General features: G+C 38.1%; 2 protein-coding genes across 3 annotated transcripts in view; one reads left to right on the top strand and one right to left on the bottom strand.

Moving 5' to 3' along the window:
* The window catches only part of Phm (Peptidylglycine-alpha-hydroxylating monooxygenase), a 100236-nt gene that overhangs the window by 25757 nt on the left and 54329 nt on the right, over positions 1-20150 (top strand). The window contains exon 3 of the mRNA XM_072300545.1: positions 17293-17380. Coding sequence (XP_072156646.1) covers positions 17293-17380 — 88 coding nt within the window. The remainder of the gene's footprint in view (positions 1-17292; positions 17381-20150) is intronic.
* Positions 5320-17284, bottom strand: LOC140224621 (uncharacterized). 2 transcript variants are annotated; one of them, XM_072300521.1, is made up of 4 exons: positions 13196-17284; positions 12217-12330; positions 11346-11470; positions 5320-10762 (listed from the first exon to the last, which is right to left on the bottom strand). In XM_072300521.1, the coding sequence occupies exons 1-4, from the start codon at positions 13245-13247 to the stop codon at positions 7811-7813; spliced, it is 3243 nt and encodes a 1080-aa protein (XP_072156622.1). In that variant the 5' UTR covers positions 13248-17284; the 3' UTR covers positions 5320-7810. The 2 variants fall into 2 exon arrangements, with proteins under 2 accessions (XP_072156622.1, XP_072156624.1); XM_072300523.1 differs by having other exon boundaries at positions 11346-11467.

Here is a 20150-nt window from a genome sequence, read left to right as displayed (position 1 = left end):
AATTATTATCCCTATAAGGAAAATATAATATTATTTCTCAGTTTTCAATTCGTTTCAAATCATACAAGAAACCTGTTAAAAGTACGATGCAACTTTTCGTTTTGGGCGAATCTCTCCTTTCTATGACAGTATAGATAATAAGAAATAAGAAAAGAAAGAAAATAAAATTTAAAAAAATTGAACCGTTTGGGATTTGAACCCCGCTTTCGCAGGTAATAATGGAACAGGCTATCAACTGAGCCATAGTTCAAGCTTATCTGAATTTTGGAAAAGCCTCATGATAAGGTTCACCCGATTCAGGGGACCGAGTGCGCGTGGTGAGATGCTGCCTCCGTCTCAATTGACCTGTGACAGCCTGTAGGGGAAGATGGCATAACGCCGCACGCACGCTTTTACACTAGGAGGAATCGCCGAAGAAAACGTGCTCGCATTCTCAAAGTTGCAAAAAGATGCAGCTAAACCAAAGATATATCACATCTAGATAGTTTTCTAAACACTCTCATATAAGTTTCATGCTGTTCCGTGTGGCACCACACTTTTGCGGCTCTACTTAAGCCAGGAATAGTAAACAGTCTTGTGCACTGTTTTCAATGAGCAATTATAATATGTACTCAGATATTTTTTTTGGAGAAATCAAGTGTCTTACTTACTTTCTCTGGCCTTTGACATCTCGTTTCATCCAGAAATAACACTTCATCAGGACGAAGTACTCCAAAATAAAGCAATACACTGGCACCACTCCTGATGGCAAGATTGAGGCGGGACCCTTACCGGCTGTAATCCTTATTATTATAGCGACCAAAATCTTTATTTTGTTGACAACCATGATAGATACGTGACCAGTGGGTACCTGTGGACCCACTTTGACCATAAATAATACCATTTGTTGCTTTCATATTATGGGGGTTTTGAGCAGCCAGATTTGTGTTTTGACACTCTGCGCCGCTGCGGAGCTCATAGGCTTGACGTCACCGCGTCTGCGCCGGCGAACCAAGGAGGGAAAAGAGTATTTTCGCGCTTCGCGTCCGTCCGAGTTTCGCGACGCGCCAATAGGGAGCGAGCGCTGCGGCGATTCCGATCATCTATACTATAAGCTCCAAGACCTCCTAATTTTGCGAAACTGGTGACGCTTAGTTCCAGCGTTCTACCGGGCCGATTTTCATAATTTTTGCGGCTATTGACGGGCAATGAGCTTGTTCAGCAATTCGTAATTCTTGCATTTTTGGAAACTAGAGAGTGCACAGAGTTCACAGGAATTTTCCCCGATTTTTTTGAGCAATATTAACCCACGAAATACGAGTCCAAAAGTCCGTATTTTGTGCTCCCATTTAAACGCGCGCCGCTTGGCCCATCTCAAAATGGCGCCCATTATCTTCGTCCGGCGGTGGCCACACTTTTGACCCGGCGTGCCGGCGGGGTACCTCTGCATGCCTCTGCCGTGTGTGGGTCGTGTGAACAAACGAAGATTGATAACACAAATGATCCAAACAACTCGAAATCTCTTAATTTTAATTAATTTAAATCCATTTTCGACTTCAACCAAGCATTTGGCAATAATATTCATCGTATTTTACAACCAGGAGCCACGGCCTATCGGCTCATTTTAAGGTGCATTCTGAAAATCAGTCTTACAAGTCCAGTGTCCAAATCCAGACTTTCTTCTTTTACTTTTTTTTGACCATCCTCTTTTCATTTTCGCCTCAAATCAAATGTTTTGCAGTTTCTTTGTCTTAAGTATGTGGTCCTGAATTCATTCAAGAGTTAGAAGTTCACCATTTATTTAGTATTATAAGCCTTTTGACCTCTCAAGCTTTACCGATATGATCTCATGTAGTTCAAGGTTTCTTTGGCCCAAACCAAGTGATTACACATCTGATGTGTGTCTCATGGCTCTTCAAATTCGCAGTTTAGAACTAAATCAGAGACTTCAGTTACATTATCCAGTTCTGCTCTCTTGTTCAATGTTTTTCATAAGTGTTTGTTCGTGTCTGTTCTTTATAAGTGACCACTGTAGTGCATATACACAGTTATGCTATCAGTACAGGTATTATTTCTTGTTTTCTTCAGTCAGGACTTTCTCTTAAGCGCAATAATTTACCAAAGAAATTCACCTAGTTGCGTAAATAATTTGGTGTATAGATATTCTGTTAATGTCTCCTTGCGGTGATGCAAAGTTTCTGAGATCTGTCACAAGTGGATTCAAGCTTCAAATTTATACTTTGATCTCTGATTCATCACTAAATGACACTCATGCGGTGTCATTTATCTTTAATCAGTTCAAAGCTATTTCGACAATGAATCATCAAAGGTCCGATCGAAGAAGGAATTTTCTGGTGAGTGCTGCGGCTGAACCGACGTCACAACTCTACTATCGAAAGCATCAACCAAGACATGATCATTCGTCTGGAAGTGGAAATATTTTGCATTTCATCAGCAGGCCGATTATTGAAGGCTTAGAGCAACCCGACAAGACAACAAATTCGGATATATTGCATGGATATGATAGGGCTATGTCTTTTCATGGCGGGCTGACATAGTTTCAATAATCGGGCAGCTGGTAGTTTAACAGGTATGATTTGTAAAGTCACGTAGGTATCACAAGTTACATTCGCATCTCTTGTGGAACAGTTTTTGTAAGTATGCTTACCTTTGTGGAGATTAATTGATAACAAAACGAGCATATCAATGTCGTAGCCTAACTAGAAAACCACTTACGTAGATTTACAAAGTTTCAGACTTACTGTTTCTCTTCGATTATAAAATCATGCAACGAAATGTTACAAATGTCATCCCCAGATGACCTTAACCATGTTCCTGACTTATTCTTATGGGAGGATGTAATTCTATGTCTTTTCAAAATCCTTCCATCCGTCTGTACCTGAGAAATTCAGTAAACCAGCCGACTTTCGGACTTTTAACAAGAATGGTCGGCAACTTTACCATTTAAATGATTCTTAGGTGTTTCTGGACAAAGGGATTTTATTAAAATGTTTGTTGGACAGGTTTGATTCACCCTGAATTCTTCAATAGAGAGAAAAAAAATAATTTCTTCACTCTAGAAAGACATGAAACTGACGAAGCTGTAGGTAAGTAAGTAGTTTTTGATAACTTCATTCCATGAAATATGATGAGCCTTGTTGCTGCAGGAAACACAACATACTAGTAGGAATCCTCAAATAAATTTTCTGTCTTGTACAATATCTGTTGATACTTAAGTATTTGATGATACCTATGAAGTACAAAATTTCTGAAAAGACCCTGGGAATACCAGCAGAGTCATCTCAAAATTTTCTCTCAGGAACAAAACTAAAAATTGTGGAAGTTTCCTAAGAATGCTCTCAAGGCAAGGCTCAATGATGGATGAAGTGTAGCCTGCTACTTATCATGTCGTATTCCTCTTCAAATATACATGCAGGTGAGTAGATTTTGAAATTTTAAGCGCACAATTTGCTTATGAAAGATGCGAGCACTACCATGATTTGCACTTACCATTACCACTTCCTGATAAACTTTTATAAGTTGATGCTTTTGAAAGTTGAGTTGTGATGTCCGTTCAGCCGCAGCACTCACCAGAAAATTCCTTCTTCGATCGGACCTTTGATGATTCATTGTCGAAATAGCTTTGAACTGATTAAAGATAAATGACACCGCATGAGTGTCATTTAGTGATGAATCAGAGATCAAAGTATAAATTTGAAGCTTGAATCCACTTGTGACAGATCTCAGAAACTTTGCATCACCGCAAGGAGACATTAACAGAATATCTATACACCAAATTATTTACGCAACTAGGTGAATTTCTTTGGTAAATTATTGCGCTTAAGAGAAAGTCCTGACTGAAGAAAACAAGAAATAATACCTGTACTGATAGCATAACTGTGTATATGCACTACAGTGGTCACTTATAAAGAACAGACACGAACAAACACTTATGAAAAACATTGAACAAGAGAGCAGAACTGGATAATGTAACTGAAGTCTCTGATTTAGTTCTAAACTGCGAATTTGAAGAGCCATGAGACACACATCAGATGTGTAATCACTTGGTTTGGGCCAAAGAAACCTTGAACTACATGAGATCATATCGGTAAAGCTTGAGAGGTCAAAAGGCTTATAATACTAAATAAATGGTGAACTTCTAACTCTTGAATGAATTCAGGACCACATACTTAAGACAAAGAAACTGCAAAACATTTGATTTGAGGCGAAAATGAAAAGAGGATGGTCAAAAAAAAGTAAAAGAAGAAAGTCTGGATTTGGACACTGGACTTGTAAGACTGATTTTCAGAATGCACCTTAAAATGAGCCGATAGGCCGTGGCTCCTGGTTGTAAAATACGATGAATATTATTGCCAAATGCTTGGTTGAAGTCGAAAATGGATTTAAATTAATTAAAATTAAGAGATTTCGAGTTGTTTGGATCATTTGTGTTATCAATCTTCGTTTGTTCACACCAGGGTTCCCAGATGGAATTTTCAAAAATCAGCACTCAGCCTCTTCAAATTTCAGCACCAACGCCGAAAAATCAGCACTGAGACACAGAAATTTCAGCACTTTTTCAGCACTCTGAAATTTTCCTCGAAAAAACCTAATTTAAAGTTAACTACTGAGATTTTAACGGTCAAAACCCACAACTAGCTGCAGATCCGATAATTTCGCCTGGCCCACTTGCCGAACAGAGCACAGAAGCACACAACCACACGACCTGGCTGGGAACGTCATGCTTGCGCAGAGAGCAGCACTGATGTTACGTCTCTGGCGCTAAATTTGAATGAGTCACCTCATCCAGAAGACCGTCAGAGAAAAAAAGGAGATTATTTCATACTTCTAATTATGTAATTCTATGAATGCAAATTCTATTTATGTATGTAATGTTCTAATTATGTTCCCATTATGTTCTATTTTTCGAAAACATATTCTAGCATTAATTGCACGTTGAGGGAGAAAAATACTGAAATATTAGAAAAGACTTCGTTATATTGCATCTCAGAGGACTCATATTTTAAGGATGAGAAGTTTTGAGAGGGGATCCTAGGCTTCTGCATACTTTATTCTAATTCTGTGACACAAGCACTTAATTAAGTTAAAATCGTGTGAATTGAGATAAAACTTATTAAAAGCGAACCCAAAAAATCCAAATTTCTTAGCTACTTTGAAAAATGTTACCTATAGAGCTGGTTTTAGTAATGATTTTTTTTTCTTTTTCATTTTAATTGTCCCAACAGGAAAGATGTTTTAAGGAACCTTGGGCGAAAATGGATATGAAATATTATGAAAATGTAAAACTTTTAAAAGACTGAACAATGAGAAATTGAGATTAGGACTTTAACAAAATTAAATTTATTCAGAAAGAACAAAAAATGAACGAATTCTTACAAGGAAAAAACAAGAAAAATTAGTCAGAAAAATAGCAGGTAACACTACAACCATAGAGCTTACTTGGTAATGGTCTACAACTTTACGAGTTTCATTGATATCAAAAGAAGTGCAGAAAAGCTTCGAAATAATTTTTCAATGAACTTAGAGCACAAAAGGACTTATAATCAGTAACATAAGTAACATCCTAGAGGGCATGTGTGCTTGGAATACAAAACTTGGAACTATGATGAGGTGTTACTTATGAACTTAGGATATATACATTTATTAATTATTTTGATCACAGTAAAGAAAAAAAAAACTTAGACCTAAGAAAATAGTTATTTGCATAACTTGAGAATGAAAGGCATTAACATCACAGTGAAAGAGATTGCTTTGTAATTGTCAACGACTTAAAAGTTTCATTGCTATCAAAAGAGACGCAGAAAAGCTTCGAAATAATTTTTCAATGAACTTAGAGCACAAAAGGACTTATAATCAGTAACATAAGTAACATCCTAGAGGGCATGTGTGCTTGGAATACAAAACTTGGAACCATGATGAGGTGTTACTTATGAACTTAGGATATATACATTTATTAATTATTTTGATCACAGTAAAGAAAAAAAAAACTTAGACCTAAGAAAATAGTTATTTGCATAACTTGAGAATGAAAGGCATTAACATCACAGTGAAAGAGATTGCTTTGTAATTGTCAACGACTTATAAGTTTCATTGCTATCAAAAGAGACGCAGAAAAGCTTCGGAATAATTTTTCAATGAACTTTGAGCACAAAAGGACTTACAATCAGTGACTTGAGTAACATCCTAGAGGGCATGTGTGCTTGGAATACAAAACTTGGAACCATGATGAGGTGTTACTTATGAACTTAGGATATATACATTTATTAATTATTTTGATCACAGTAAAGAAAAAAAAAACTTAGACCTAAGAAAATAGTTATTTGCATAACTTGAGAATGAAAGGCATTAACATCACAGTGAAAGAGATTGCTTTGTAATTGTCAACGACTTAAAAGTTTCATTGCTATCAAAAGAGACGCAGAAAAGCTTCGGAATAATTTTTCAATGAACTTTGAGCACAAAAGGACTTACAATCAGTGACTTGAGTAACATCCTTTAGGGCACTTGTGCTTGGAACCCAAAACTCGGTACTAGGATGTAGTGTTACGTATGACCTAGGATAAATAAATTTGTAAATTATTTTGAACACAATAAAGGAAAAAAAACCTAGACCTAAGCAAACAGCTATTTACATAACTTGAGAATGGAAGGCATTAACATCACAGTGAAAGAGATTGCTTTGTAATTGTCAACGACTTAAAAGTTTCAATGCTATCAAAAGAGACGCAGAAAAGCTTCGGAATAATTTTTCAATGAACTTTGAGCACAAAAGGACTTACAATCAGTGACTTAAGTAACATCTTTTAGGGCACTTGTGCTTGGAACACAAAACTTGGTACTAGGATGTAGTGTTATGTATGACTTAGGATAAATAAATTTGTAAATTATTTTGAACACAATAAAGGAAAAAAAACCTAGACCTAAGCAAACAGCTATTTACATGACTTGAGAATGGAAGGCATTAACATCACAGTCTTTGTACAAACTTTGTCAAAACTTTGTACGAGTTAGTCTTACGTATGGACTTAGGATAAATAAATTCATAAATTATCCTGAGCACAATAAAGACAAAAAACCAGACCTAAGAAAATACTTCTTTACATTGATTAAATCTGGTGTGTCGTCTAGAGGGAGGCCGTGAGGACCAAAATACGATATGAGATTGCGAAGGGGCGTTGCAATGCTCTTTGCCTTTAATTGTTCTCACCACCTTAAGTCTGGTTGCAACCATGCAAAAATGATTCATTGGATTATTTAATACATAAAAATGAGTCACTAATTTGTTTGACACCCAAAAATTAAATAAAGACTAGTCATGAGGATCAGTAATCAAGGAACCTTGAGAGCAAAAGAGATTAAGTATACTTGAATATTCAAGTGTCATTCTTCAAGGAACTTGCACTTCGGCTTTGTCTCCAAGGGATGCTTGATGGGATTTTTCTGAGGGAAAATTTCACTTGCGAAGGTGGGGAAAAACATTGAGTCTGTCAATACTAATTACAGTACCAAGTACAGTTCTTATGGACTCTTGAGAGCGACTCAGGGAGAAGAAGAAATTTTGATGATTAGTATAACGAGGAAAAAGCACAGAAGTTTCATTTCTGGGATGCGAACTTGGATCAGATCCAAGGAAACATCCCGTGAAGACAAGGCCTTAGAATAATAGACTTAATACTGAAGGAATGTTGCAGCTAGGAAATTTGCACAAGTAAACTGGTAACTTATTTTAAACACAAACAATGAACAAAATAAACAGACAGAGATCAAATTTACATTTGATTATTATGAGTCTTGAGTTTGAAATCTGTACTCATGGAACTTTTGGGTCATACATATTTTTGTTGTGTCTGTCTATCATCGAAATTGGAACAGGTACATTATAACAAGCTGCCTGGTTTATTTTGATATAGGCTTTGGCTTGAATTATGGCATCTGTTGTGTCGGTATCGAGCTGATTTCTTAATTTGGTAACATTTAGATTAACTGCACTGAATATACGCTCCACTGCTGCGCTAGAGTGAGGCAAGGTGAGAATGTAGCGTACAAGTTTATTAATTAAGGGGAATGCTTCAGAGTTATCGCCTTTTTTTAGCAGAGCAACTTTTTGCCAGAATGCCAACAATGGCATCTCATGAAATTTCTCCTCATTGAAGACTTCAAGTCGCTTTAGCTTCAAAAATTCTAAGTCTATTTTGGTGAAATCGATGTTCAGGTGGTTCGTAAAAGTAAATGAGGCTGCAGAGGAAATTGAGTTTATGCCTTGGATGTTTTGTGGTTTCAAGAAGCTAAAGGACTTGGAGACCTTCATTTCATTGGAGTTAAACGGGAAAACCCTTTGGATCTCAGAGCAGAGCTTGACATAAAAATTTAGACATTTTGTTCTAAATCCCTGTAGGAGGTCTGAGGGAAGATTTTTGTTCTGATTGCTTAAGGCGGCATTGGCTTCTCCGCCTACAAAAATGTCTTTCAGTGGTTTAAAGTATTGAGGGTCTTTGTATTTATAAGTTTCAACGTCATTTTTTGCCAGATGTTCTGGCTTCATGTAAAAAGATAAAATTAATTCGTATAAAGTGGTAACAGAGGAGTAAATTTTGTGAACTTTTGGCCTTTCGGATTGAAATTCTAAGTTTAAGTCAGTTAACAGAGGCAAAGTAGATTTGAGAAACATGAGATAAAGTTTGTTGACGGCGTTAAATTTTTGCAGAATAGGTTTGGCTGCTTCTGACTTCTCTTCAAGAACTTCAGACTGAAAAAACAACCTTAAAGCAGACCACTGCTCGAGGAATCGATCTACACACCTTTCAAGGGACAGCCATCTGACATCAAAAAATTTTAAAATCTTGTGCGGTTTCACCCCCACAAAGTCTTGGAATTCTTTGACTTTAATTAGCCGCTTACAGCTGTGCTGCAGGTAGCCATATGCTTCCCTTAAAAGAGCCTCTACTTCCTTGGGCAGCTCTTCACAGGCATTGCTAGCGACAATTGCTAAGGAATGACAAGTACATTTGAGTGAAAATAAATGAGGAATTTCATCTTTGAACAACTTATGTAGACCTTTGTGAACTCCTGTCATCACATTTGGCCCATCGGACCCCAGACCAACCATGTTTTTGCGGTAAGGAATATCATTTTCTTTGAAATAATCAGTTATGGTTTTGTGGAGACCTGCAGCTGTAGCATCTGGACAAGGGAGGAGAGCAAGGAACTGGTCAATCACCCGCAAGTCTTTCGTAACATATCGAGTAACAAGCCCGAGGTTCTTCTTGTCGGTGCGATCAGTACTCTCGTCAAGGATGAGTGCAAAGTCATCTGCTTTGAGTTGTTCGATCAGAGATTCGACAGTGTCTGTGGCAATGACATTTTTCAATATTTGGGTGCACTTCGTTCTGTTACAGGTCATTTCATTAGCGACTGGAGCTACTGCCTTTATCAGTGAAACCAAATGGTCAGCAGAATTAAATGAAATATTATGCTCGCCCATAAACAAACACATTCGGATCTCAGCCTCTTTTATCTTACGTTCTTTGGAAGAGGTGTCAATCTTTTTCTTTGTTGGAAAAACGTCAGCTACATTCTTGATCGACTCCAAATTGCTGCAATGTTTGGCACTTTTATCATGCTTGTCAACAACAGAGGTCCCTCCTTGACATGAGTAATGCTGATTGCAGGGTAGACAATAAAAATGCCTTTGACCTTTGCTACTTTTCCTTATCCAGTCCTTAAATCTGTCATCTGCCTCCCAGGCACTTCGATATTTGTGTCGAATACCTTTGCGTTTCTTTGTTCTAGATTGTTTCTTTGTTTTGCGTTTCTTTCTCTTGGATCTATTCCGAATTGTTGAGTTGGAATCATTAGAATCGACTGAGCTGTCACCCTCTGAACTTTCTTCTTCACTGCTACTTTCTGCAACAAGTTCCTCTTCGCTTTCATTCGGCAGGGGTGTCTCTTCTGATGGTGACAGAGTATCAAATTCTTCTGGATTAACACCTTCGTTCGAAATAGGAGGGGAAGATATTCTTTCCTTATCGGTCTCGCTCATCTCAGGTTGGTTTTCTGGAGAATTATCTTTTAGAGGCTCATGGCACGCAGGTTTGTCCACCTTTTTTCCATCCAATTTTGGAATTTTACTTGGGTGACTTCTTACTGTCAAAGGAGGTGTATCAGGTGTGTCTTCGTCAAGATTGATAGCTTTGATGATGTCATCTTGAGAATCATCAAAGGGATTTTTCCTCTTACTTTCAGTTCCTTTTTGGGGGTTAGCTGAATTCACTGGAGAAGAACAAGAGAGTTTGGAAGAGGAAGGAGAAGATGTTGAGAAAGTAAAGGACTTCATAGTGGTCTGTATTTTAGGCTTCGACGTCGTCTTGGTGAATTTTTTTGCTGCTGATGTGATTCCAAGTTTCTTTGTACTGGAGCTCCCTGGAAGTGGAGCAGGAATCTTTGTACTGGAGCTCCCTGGACGTGGAGAAGGAATCTTTGTACTGGAGCTCCCTGGACGTGGAGCAGGAATCTTTGTACTGGAGCTCCCTGGACGTGGAGAAGGAATCTTTGTACTGGAGCTCCCTGGACGTGGAGCAGGAATCTTTGTACTGGAGCTCCCTGGACGTGGAGAAGGAATCTTTGTACTGGAGCTCCCTGGACGTGGAGAAGGAATCTTTGTACTGGAGCTCCCTGGACGTGGAGAAGGAATCTTTGTACTGGAGCTCCCTGGACGTGGAGCAGGAATCTTTGTACTGGAGCTCTCTGGAAGTGGAGCAGGCATCTGGAAACAAACGTAAGGCTACGTTTGAAAATTTTCCTTATAAATAACAGTACTAATTTGTTGCTCCACTCTCTTTTTCTGTTTTTAAAGACAATCTAAAAGCTACCAAACTCACTTTTTCCACTAGTCAACATTCTTTAAAAAGGTCCCCCCATAAAACCTTCAGCTTTTTCTTTCACTTCGAAGGAAATGCTTGGTTTTTTCTTTCTCCTTGTTGCACACATTATTGTAAACAGAATTCTCCCCCCTACTTAAGTTAATGACACAAGTGACCCTCAAGTTCTATGTTTTCAGATGGCTTTCAGAATTAAATAAAACGTCTTGACTCAAGAATCTTGAGTGATGCAATCATAATGGAAAATGACATTGCTACTGATTTTTCATTCACCATGATGACTGAGCATTAAAATTTACCGATACTACTGCTCTCTAGTTTAAGCACAGTATTTACCTAGAATGTTAGGCTTATTGGAACACTGCATTGGCATGGATTAATTTTGTTTTTTTTAAAAAAAAAAATATGTTAGGTAACACCAATTAGCAATAAAATATCGATTGTCTTGGTGATTTTATGAATACTTACTATTTCTGGGTCATCGCAATCCTTTGTCTCCTTCGTGGTTATTTTTGGATGAACGTTTCCGAGATCCTCCATCTTGTCTTTAGTTTTTGAGGTTTTGTTGGAATCATACTTTCTTTCCTTAACTTCTGTCAACAAAGAATGGAGATATTTTCAAATGGAAGAGAAAGAGAAAAATAATAATAGGGCGCTTTATCTGCATACATACATACATGAAAAGGCTTTCAAATCAGAAGAAGATTACAGACACCTCCCAATGTCCATAAAGGTACTCTACCTCCCACCTGGTAGAAATCATTGACATTGGCCCACAGAGTACATTCAAGTCTCTATGCACTGAAATGCTGCTGAAGTCAATCCTCATACAGTACATTTTAAACCTCCTGTTCCCTATAACTGTGAAACAGTTATGAACTCTTGTTGTTTCTATCTCACACAATACACACATGAAACTTTCATTTGTATTGAAAGTTTTTACATGAAGTTTTGATGAGATTACATTTACTTAGAGGCTCCAGTTTGTACCTTGTCTACAGGCTCATTTGACTTTTGAGACAGGTTCGTATGTTAAAATTGAAGAATACACAGATCTGACCAATTTCTTTTGCACTTGGTGATTTGTCCCTTTACCTTGCATGATATATTAACAAAAAAACCCATTCAACAGGGCTTGACATATAAATTCAAACTTGCCATGCTCAAACAAAATATGCAAGATTACCAGTGACGAGTTATCAATGAAGCAAAGTGAATTCATCCTTTCCACTGAACTTCATTTGTAGTTGGCTTTTTCACCACCCAGTCAACTTGCCCTAACACATCAAATCACTTTTAAACTATGACAATAAAGGTAAAAGCGAAGTGAAACGCGTACCTATGCTGGTTTCTGGTGGTTCATGAACATCTGCTTGAACAGTTATGATCGTAGGTTCTGAATCGTCCCCTCCTTCTTGCTCGGCTTCAGTTTCTCTGGGTCTTGATTCATCTCCTGAAAAAGGGGGGAAAAAAGTTTTGAGACACATACAAAACCCATTTGTGAAACATTTTCATCTTTTAAATTGAATGAAAGATTTGGTTGAGGACTGTATGAATCTTCTCAGAGGACATTTTAAAATTTCAGATTTTCCTGCATTTCAATCACTAATGTCTCCAACTCAAAATTTTTCCTAGGTGCGTTCCGCAAAATTTCCTAGCGCTCATGGATATAAGTACTCAATGGAGCCATTGACAAGTGTTAAATTATAATTATTTACTCAACTACAGTGTTCAGAGGTCAGGCACTGTCAGCATTTTTTCTTTCTGACAACAACTGTTACCAGGAGCAAGACTAGCGCTAAATGCTTTAGTTTTCCTCTTCAACCAATCAGCATACACCTCACTGTGCCATAAACACTCATCGTCAGAGATAAAATTGGTACACTTTATACAAATACATCACAAAACACTGCTAAGATAAGGGAAAGGTGGCTTCAGACAATTTTGAAACCCATGATTGTGCAGAGAGGATCATACACTGTCTCTTATGTGTACGGTACGTGCTGTTCTTCCCATGATGCTCAACAGTTGCTGATACATCTCTGATCGGCAAAATATCCAACGACTGTAACTATCTTAATTTTCTAAATAATTTTCCTTGCAAGCGCAGAGAAAATTCGCTAAAAATTTCCAATTATTTGGTGCCACCATACTTCCATAAAGTTGAAGTGTTGGAGGACATTTAGAAACATGACAGCCGAGATGCGTAATTTTCCGAGTTAGCCTTGCCAAGGCTTTGACTTAATACAGCAAAGTGAACCCTCCTGCATAAGTTTCCAGTTAGAGTTAGAGTACACACAGCAAAAGAATTCACTTACCTTCCTCTGCGAAGAAAACCAGGTGAGTAAAGGCCTCTTCCTCTTCATCCATGGCAAGACATGGACATCGAACTTATAACGAATTTAACAAGAAATAAACTCTGGACAGGTAACTTTTAAAAAACTAATAAAAAACTTAGTAACGTTTCGACCGGTTAAATAGACGCCATTTTCTTTGAGCTTCATTTGCTTGCATGCTTGCCTCTTTGTTTGTTTTCCCATTTTCTCTCCTTTTTTCCCTTTTTCCCTCTATCCACTCCATGCTGCCACCAAAAAAACGTAAAAATACCGCCTATTTTCATGAAAGTACGTTATCCCAAGAAAAATCAGCACATATTTATCAAAAATCAGCACAAAATTGGCAAAAATCAGCACAATTTCAGCACACATGCAAAATCAGCACACATTTCACACCAATTTGCAAAAATCAGCACTTTTTCCAAAATGTTACGACAAGTCGTAACATCTGGGAACCCTGCACGACCCACACACGGCAGAGCAACGAACTACACCTCTAGAATGGCCGACCAGTGTTAGAGACCCGGAACGTTTTGAAGTTGATATAGGTTAGGTTTACTTGGGCTCACACAGCAGGCTGCCATCTAAACCCATGTCAGACGCTGCCCACATTTTGCCGAATATTGTTGAATAAAGTGATAGCAATGAAAAGATTGCATAATAATCGCACCTCCAAAGGTTTTCTTAATTCAAAAAATAGGAACTTTGAAAGCAAAACTAAAAAAAAATGAAAGTTTACATAGGTTGAAATTTTCACATGTAATCCTTATGGGCAAGACGCAGCAGAAATGGAGATTGAGGTTAGCTATACTTGGGCTCCCACCCCCCTCCTGCCTTCAAAAACCGGCCCTTGCGCGTACCGCAGGTTTGCTATCTCGCGGCCATTCTAGAGGTGTAGTTCGTTGCGGCAGAGGCATGCAGAGGTACCCCGCCGGCACGCCGGGTCAAAAGTGTGGCCACCGCCGGACGGAGATAATGGGCGCCATTTTGAGATGGGCCAAGCGGCGCGCGTTTAAATGGGAGCACAAAATACGGACTTTTGGACTCGTATTTCGTGGGTTAATATTGCTCAAAAAAATCGGGGAAAATTCCTGTGAACTCTGTGCACTCTCCAGTTTCCAAAAATGCAAGAATTACGAATTGCTGAACAAGCTCATTGTCTCTAGATAAGCCAATTCTTTTCAGATTTTGAAAATATGGCCCAGGTTTTTTTATATTACGTGGTAAAGTTGCGAATTCTCCCATATAATCAATGTAAATTTATGTGTTTTGTCATAGTTCGTTTGAGCATTCTACTGGGCCGATTTCCATGATTTTTGCGTAAATCGACAGGTAATAGGCTCTAGATGAGCCCGCTCTAATCAGATTTTGGAAAAAGGACCCAGGTTTTTTTAAAATCACGTTATTAAAGTGAGTGAATTTACAGAGTGCTCCGGGACTGCTACCGCTATGCGCGAAAGGATGCGCAGTGGTCGAGGAGGTTGCGCAGTAGGTGTGTAGCCTGCGCATCAGCTCTACACTTATCTACACAAGATTTCCGCCGATTTCCTCAAGACGAGCGGAGGTCGAGTCGTCTACGACGTCGGAAGTGTTCACACTGATCAAGGTGTGGGTTCGATCCCCGCCTCCAGAGATACTTAATATTTATCCGATTTAAACAGATCGTTGTTTTACTGTAATATTTCGTCAAGCAGTTATTCCAAAACGCGTCCTTTTGACTTCAAAAATTTTTTTTTTCTTTATTCATCAAAACCAAAAATTATTTCATTCTATTAAGTATACCTCATATCGAATTTTTTTAGGGGAAAAATAAAACTAATACTAATAGGAGGGTAAAAATAGGGCCGCGAAGCGGCCCATTGATGGCGCGGAACGCCTTCGGGGGGTTGGGCCGCGTAGCGGCCAGGGGGCGTAGCCCCCTAGTTTTGAGATATTTTTCATTATTTTGAAACTTTAAAAAAATTTGTAATTATATTTTAATTGTATCTGTAGATCGCTGAAAGAAGTCAAGACAAAGCCAATGATGTAAATTTTATATTTTTAATGTAATCTTGTCCGCTTATAATGGTGAACGAAACCCGAGCACGTAGTTTTTTTTCAAATTTGTAAATTGGTGGCTTCCCGACCAGACCCATTGTTCGGGGGGATGTTCTAATCCAGCAGACTTAATAGCAGGTACGTTTACGTCGGGTGAGTCCGAAAAATCTTTTACCTCTGTCAATGGATGGAAGGAGAGAAGAGAAGAACAGATGGATCGTTTAAATTTCTATAATGCGTGAAATTCCGGAGTAATCCCTTTTGGCTATGAACGCGGTATAGGCTCTCGCGATCTCCTTAAGAAAGGGTTTCTGCAAACGCAAGAGTCATGCTTGGTGCATCCTGTATAAATGAAGGAAAAAGTAAATGCTCCCGCTCTCCTCACAATATGTAGGTAGGAAAGAAGAAATCAGTTTCGTGCGGCTCGTGTATAGAAAGCTTCAAGTGAGTCGTGCTTGTTGCGGAACTCATAATTGAAGGGGAAAATTCACTTAGATATTCTTGACCGACTTTGTGATTTCAAGTTCATTCGAGAGATTCACGTACACACTTCCCAAGTAGCACAGATTGCAATTAGTAGCAATTACACAGTAAACATATTGCAATTCAACTGAGTGTTGTGTATATTGCCTAGCTCCTATTTGAAGGGGCCCCATTTATTGAAACTTTGCAATAAAATTGAAAGAAGTTGCAATTTTTCATTGCATTGCATATTGCCTATCTTCCTGACACATGGAGCTCATTTTGTTCATTGCTTAAAATCAGCATAGATCGACTAAATAATGTAAAAATATTGCAATTTAATGTTAAAAAAAATTACAGTTGTATTGATATCAAATTTCAATTCAATTTCAATATTTTCGTTGCACTTTGCTACTTGGGTTATGAACCACACAATCGGTTTTTCGATTTTTTTTTTTAAAATTTTCTTATTGTTAAGGGATGATTTTTCCCCCTTTTTTTAAAACCTTTCAGAATAAGTTTTTGGACATATTATGTGGTCTTGGTGGACCCTAAGAATTTAAGAAAGGTTTTTGCCTATCTCATAGTTAGTTTTACCAACCTTCTTGGAGGAGTGAAAGGGAATGTTTTTGATTAATAAGATGTAACACGTCAATTTCCTCGACCGGATTTTTTACCCGAAAATATTTTTAAGGGTTTTTGGTAGTTGTAGGATTGACTCATCAGCGTGATCGCTGGATGCACCTGTCTTATCAGCCACCTCAAAGTTGGGAGTGGATGTTGGTCATTTCTCGTCCGCAGACAAAATCGCCGCACGGCGCAAACACGTCTCCGTGAAATTGACGCTGTGTGAAAATTAATTGATATTTTTTTAAAAACTAAATAGGAGTGTACTCGTGAGAGTATAAGCTTTCATACGAGCCTATGTTTAGCTCTTTTGGACCATTTTTCAGCCCAGGGCGGCACCAGTCCAGGAACTTTTTGACCATACCTCGTATTCTCAGAGCTGCCATTTCGGCATCCCGTTTGTCCGTACCTGTAGTAGAGGGTACCCTGACAAAGACACCGGCAACTTGGCAAGCTAGCCGGCACCACATGGAATCCGGGTTGCCTATCGTCTCATTAAAAGATCGTAGCGCGCGGTCTAGATTGTATTATAAGTCAAAGATGAGGACTAGTCCTGCTCCCACTAAGATTTCCGGCCAGACTAGGCTAGTTAGACAGTTTCTCTCGCTGGTATTCAGAGCAGAGGCATTTGGTAAACATACTACCCTAAAAACCTTGGTTGTCGGGGCATTCAGGATCATGACGAGCACTAGTGGCGCATGATGTTCCCTGGGCGGATTTCCGCCGGGAAAATTTTTTTTTTCTGTTTTTTTTTTTGGGGGGGGGGGGGGGGTTAAAAAGCTCAAATTCCTATATTCCGTCCCAACTCGATAAAAACAATGCCCCTGAAAAAGCTGCATCAATGCACTAATATCTTTTTTTAAAAATAAACGATCTGATTAAAAATTAAAGGATGTCATTTAATAATACTTATGCAATGTGATTTTTTAATTTTACGTCTCATGTGGTTCTAGTTGCCTTCGAACCAAACGCAACAATGCACACAGCGCATCACATCCTTCTTTACGGTTGCAAAGAACCGAGTACAACTCTAAGTGTTTGGTGAGTTTTGTCTCATTTTTCGATGTTTTAATTCTGTTTTGATTTTCGGTAGTTATTCCAGATCTTTGACATGTCCCTGTACCACCTCTATCCATTATTTGGATGCCTACGTTTTACTGGGAATATTCATCTTGCATTGTACTTATTGTACTAATTTGTGTTGTGTCATGTGATATGATTTTAATTCCTGAACTGATCTTAGTCTGGTAAATGGTTCGAAGTAACTTTCTACGGTTGTGGTTTCTATTGCTGAAATTGTAATTGCCCATTACTGTAATATAGTCGTTCCAGTTTAATAGTATAATGATTCTTACTTGAAGTTAAAATGCATGCTATTACCAGTCGAGACTAAAATTTCTGCAAGCTTCAATTTCAATTAAAATATTCATCTTATTTATTTTGTCAAACATGTTGCAATTAATAATAGCGATTGAAAACAAGAGAAAATTTAGTGTGGAAAATGGAAGCATTTAAATGTATGTAGTCGCTGCCGCATGCATGTCTGTTCTAGTGCCTAGGTTCGGTCAATGATTTAGTGTTGACTTCTCAATGGATGCTTGTTTTGCAATCTCGACAAATTTTAAGCAACGTTTTATTATAAAAATATTGAGACAACTTTCGATTTCTTGTATATAATTACAATATTTTTACGTCATTTGGTCTACGAATGCTAATTTTAAATGAAGGATAAGCAATTCGCAATGCAAGAAAAAATTGCAACTTATTTTAACGAACCGCTAGAATAGGCACGAATTCAAGCATTCCAATGTAGTCTCCTTGTTTAAAGTTCACCGAGAACACGATTCGCGACACGGAAATATCTGAAATTAAGTCCCAACCAAGACATCAACGTTTTTACCCAGCACTGCACGGTGAGCCAGATCGTGTCCATAGCGGCGCTTAATTGATAACTCCCGCTAGATCAGACATATCGTTCAAAACATAATGATGCCTAGGGTAATTTGATCTGCTCTTTCCAAATTTTGTGTCAAAAAAGCCGGCAAAAACGTCTAAATGTAGGTTTCGGACGTTGAAAGCCGAAGAAATTGCTCGATAAAAAAGAGGATCTTATGCTTCCTATAAAATGGGGGAAAACACAATTATCGAACAGAAAAATGTAATCTTATCATCTTACCTTGTAATTTTATTGAAAGGAGAATATTGTCCCTTTTGCAGATCCCAAAAATATTGATTTTTAGCAGCAGGGCATGAGATCAAAGTTGCCCGAAATATAAGCCTTAAAAAATAAATTTTTCAGAATATTGTAGACTGGGAAAGTGTCATTACGGTTCGTTGCACAACTCCAGGTTTTTGAGATGAACTCCAATTTCCGCGAAAATCAGATGTAGAGGTTTAAAGGAACCACTGCACACAGTAAAGCGGTCAATGAAATATTTCAATACAAATTCATGTGTAAAGGATTTTAAAGGTTTCTAATAGCATTTCTCGCTCTTTCGATACTTTAGGGTCGAAGGAGGGAGAGGGGGAGGCCGACCAAAATCAGACAGTCAAAAATTCGTCATGGTCAACAACTTTCTTGAGCCCAGTAAATAATGATGATTTTTTTACATCCGTTCACGGATGCAGCCCAAATAGGACTGGTTTTAAACCAATTTGGCGATGAATATGAAAATTCTACCATCACATGGCACCTAAGTTTAGAGTAAATTGACCGTTGCTGACACAAATATAACTGATGGAATGTCAATTTCACTGTTGGACTTTCAGTAATGTAATATCGTATGATTGAAGTCATTCTGATAACTAAATATTGACTTCTTTAAATGCAACTTTGCCTAATTTAGTGTTACACCCCTTTTGAAACTTATTGTTATTGTATAAATAATGCGTTATTTTCGGGCAGTAACGGTATCCTGACACGGTTCGTCTCAGAGGGAGGTAAATGAAACTGTGTTGCCCTCTCAAAATTCTTTCGGGATCTTGAAGTCGGATTTTTTTTTTATATTCATTTATTTGTACAGAAAACCATTCTGTACAACAGATATACTCAGAAACATTTTGAAATGTCTTTGTAAGCTTGTTTTAACTGTAAGTATGTAACTTAACAATATTACATTTTAACTTAACTAGGTTAGATAACTTATACATTTTAACGTAACTAATGTCAGATAACTAACTACACCCTTTAAATAACAAGGAGATAACAAGTACATAATTATTTTCAGAATAAAAATGTCTTTATGATTAATATTGTTTTTCGTCTTTTGCTATATTGAGAAGACTATGATCGACCGTCACCTGTCTAAGATCAAGGAACCCCTGATCCGTCCGAAGTTGCGGGGAGGCACACTTGTTTTATGGGTAGAGTTTTGAAAAGCCCTGAATTCCAAGCTCATAGGACTTATGTCTTTTCAACCTGCGACTGCACTGGTCCCATTTCAAGAGCGCAAGCGCTTCTTAGTTGGGGTGTCGATGCAATCTCAATTCACACGCAGAGTACATCTTGGTGATGTAATCCTCTACAGAGTCAATTTTGAGGTCAGCGCGAATATTTGCGTTCCTCTCATACCAACGAGCTTTAACAATATTTCTGAAAATCTTCATTTACATGATTTCAATCTTATCCAAATTTGACTTGGCTGCAGAACCCCACGATTGGCAACCCTAACTCCAAACCGGCCTCAACATTGACTCGTAGAGAAGCAGCTTTAGTTGAAGGGAAAGCCGAGATTTGCGACCCAAGAGTCACTGCATATTGGAGAATTTTAGTTGCAGTTGAGCGACTTTTTCTGAATGTGAGTACCCCACC

The sequence above is a fragment of the Bemisia tabaci genome, chromosome 1 (assembly GCF_918797505.1).
Source record: "Bemisia tabaci chromosome 1, PGI_BMITA_v3".
NCBI lineage: Eukaryota > Metazoa > Arthropoda > Insecta > Hemiptera > Aleyrodidae > Bemisia > Bemisia tabaci.
This window is presented reverse-complemented; position numbering and strand designations above follow the sequence as displayed.

What these genes read in the sequence shown, in the direction of transcription:
- LOC140224621 (XM_072300521.1), bottom strand. Translation starts at nt 13,247, where the DNA reads ATGGATGAAGAGGAAGAGGCCTTTACTCACCTGGTTTTCTTCGCAGAG. An exon ending in ACCACCAGAAACCAGCATAG is followed by an intron (nt 11,471 to 12,216) that starts GTACGCGTTTCA and finishes CTTTGTTGACAG; the next exon opens with AAGTTAAGGAAAGAAAGTAT. An exon ending in ATTGCGATGACCCAGAAATA is followed by an intron (nt 10,763 to 11,345) that starts GTAAGTATTCAT and finishes GTTTGTTTCCAG; the next exon opens with ATGCCTGCTCCACTTCCAGA.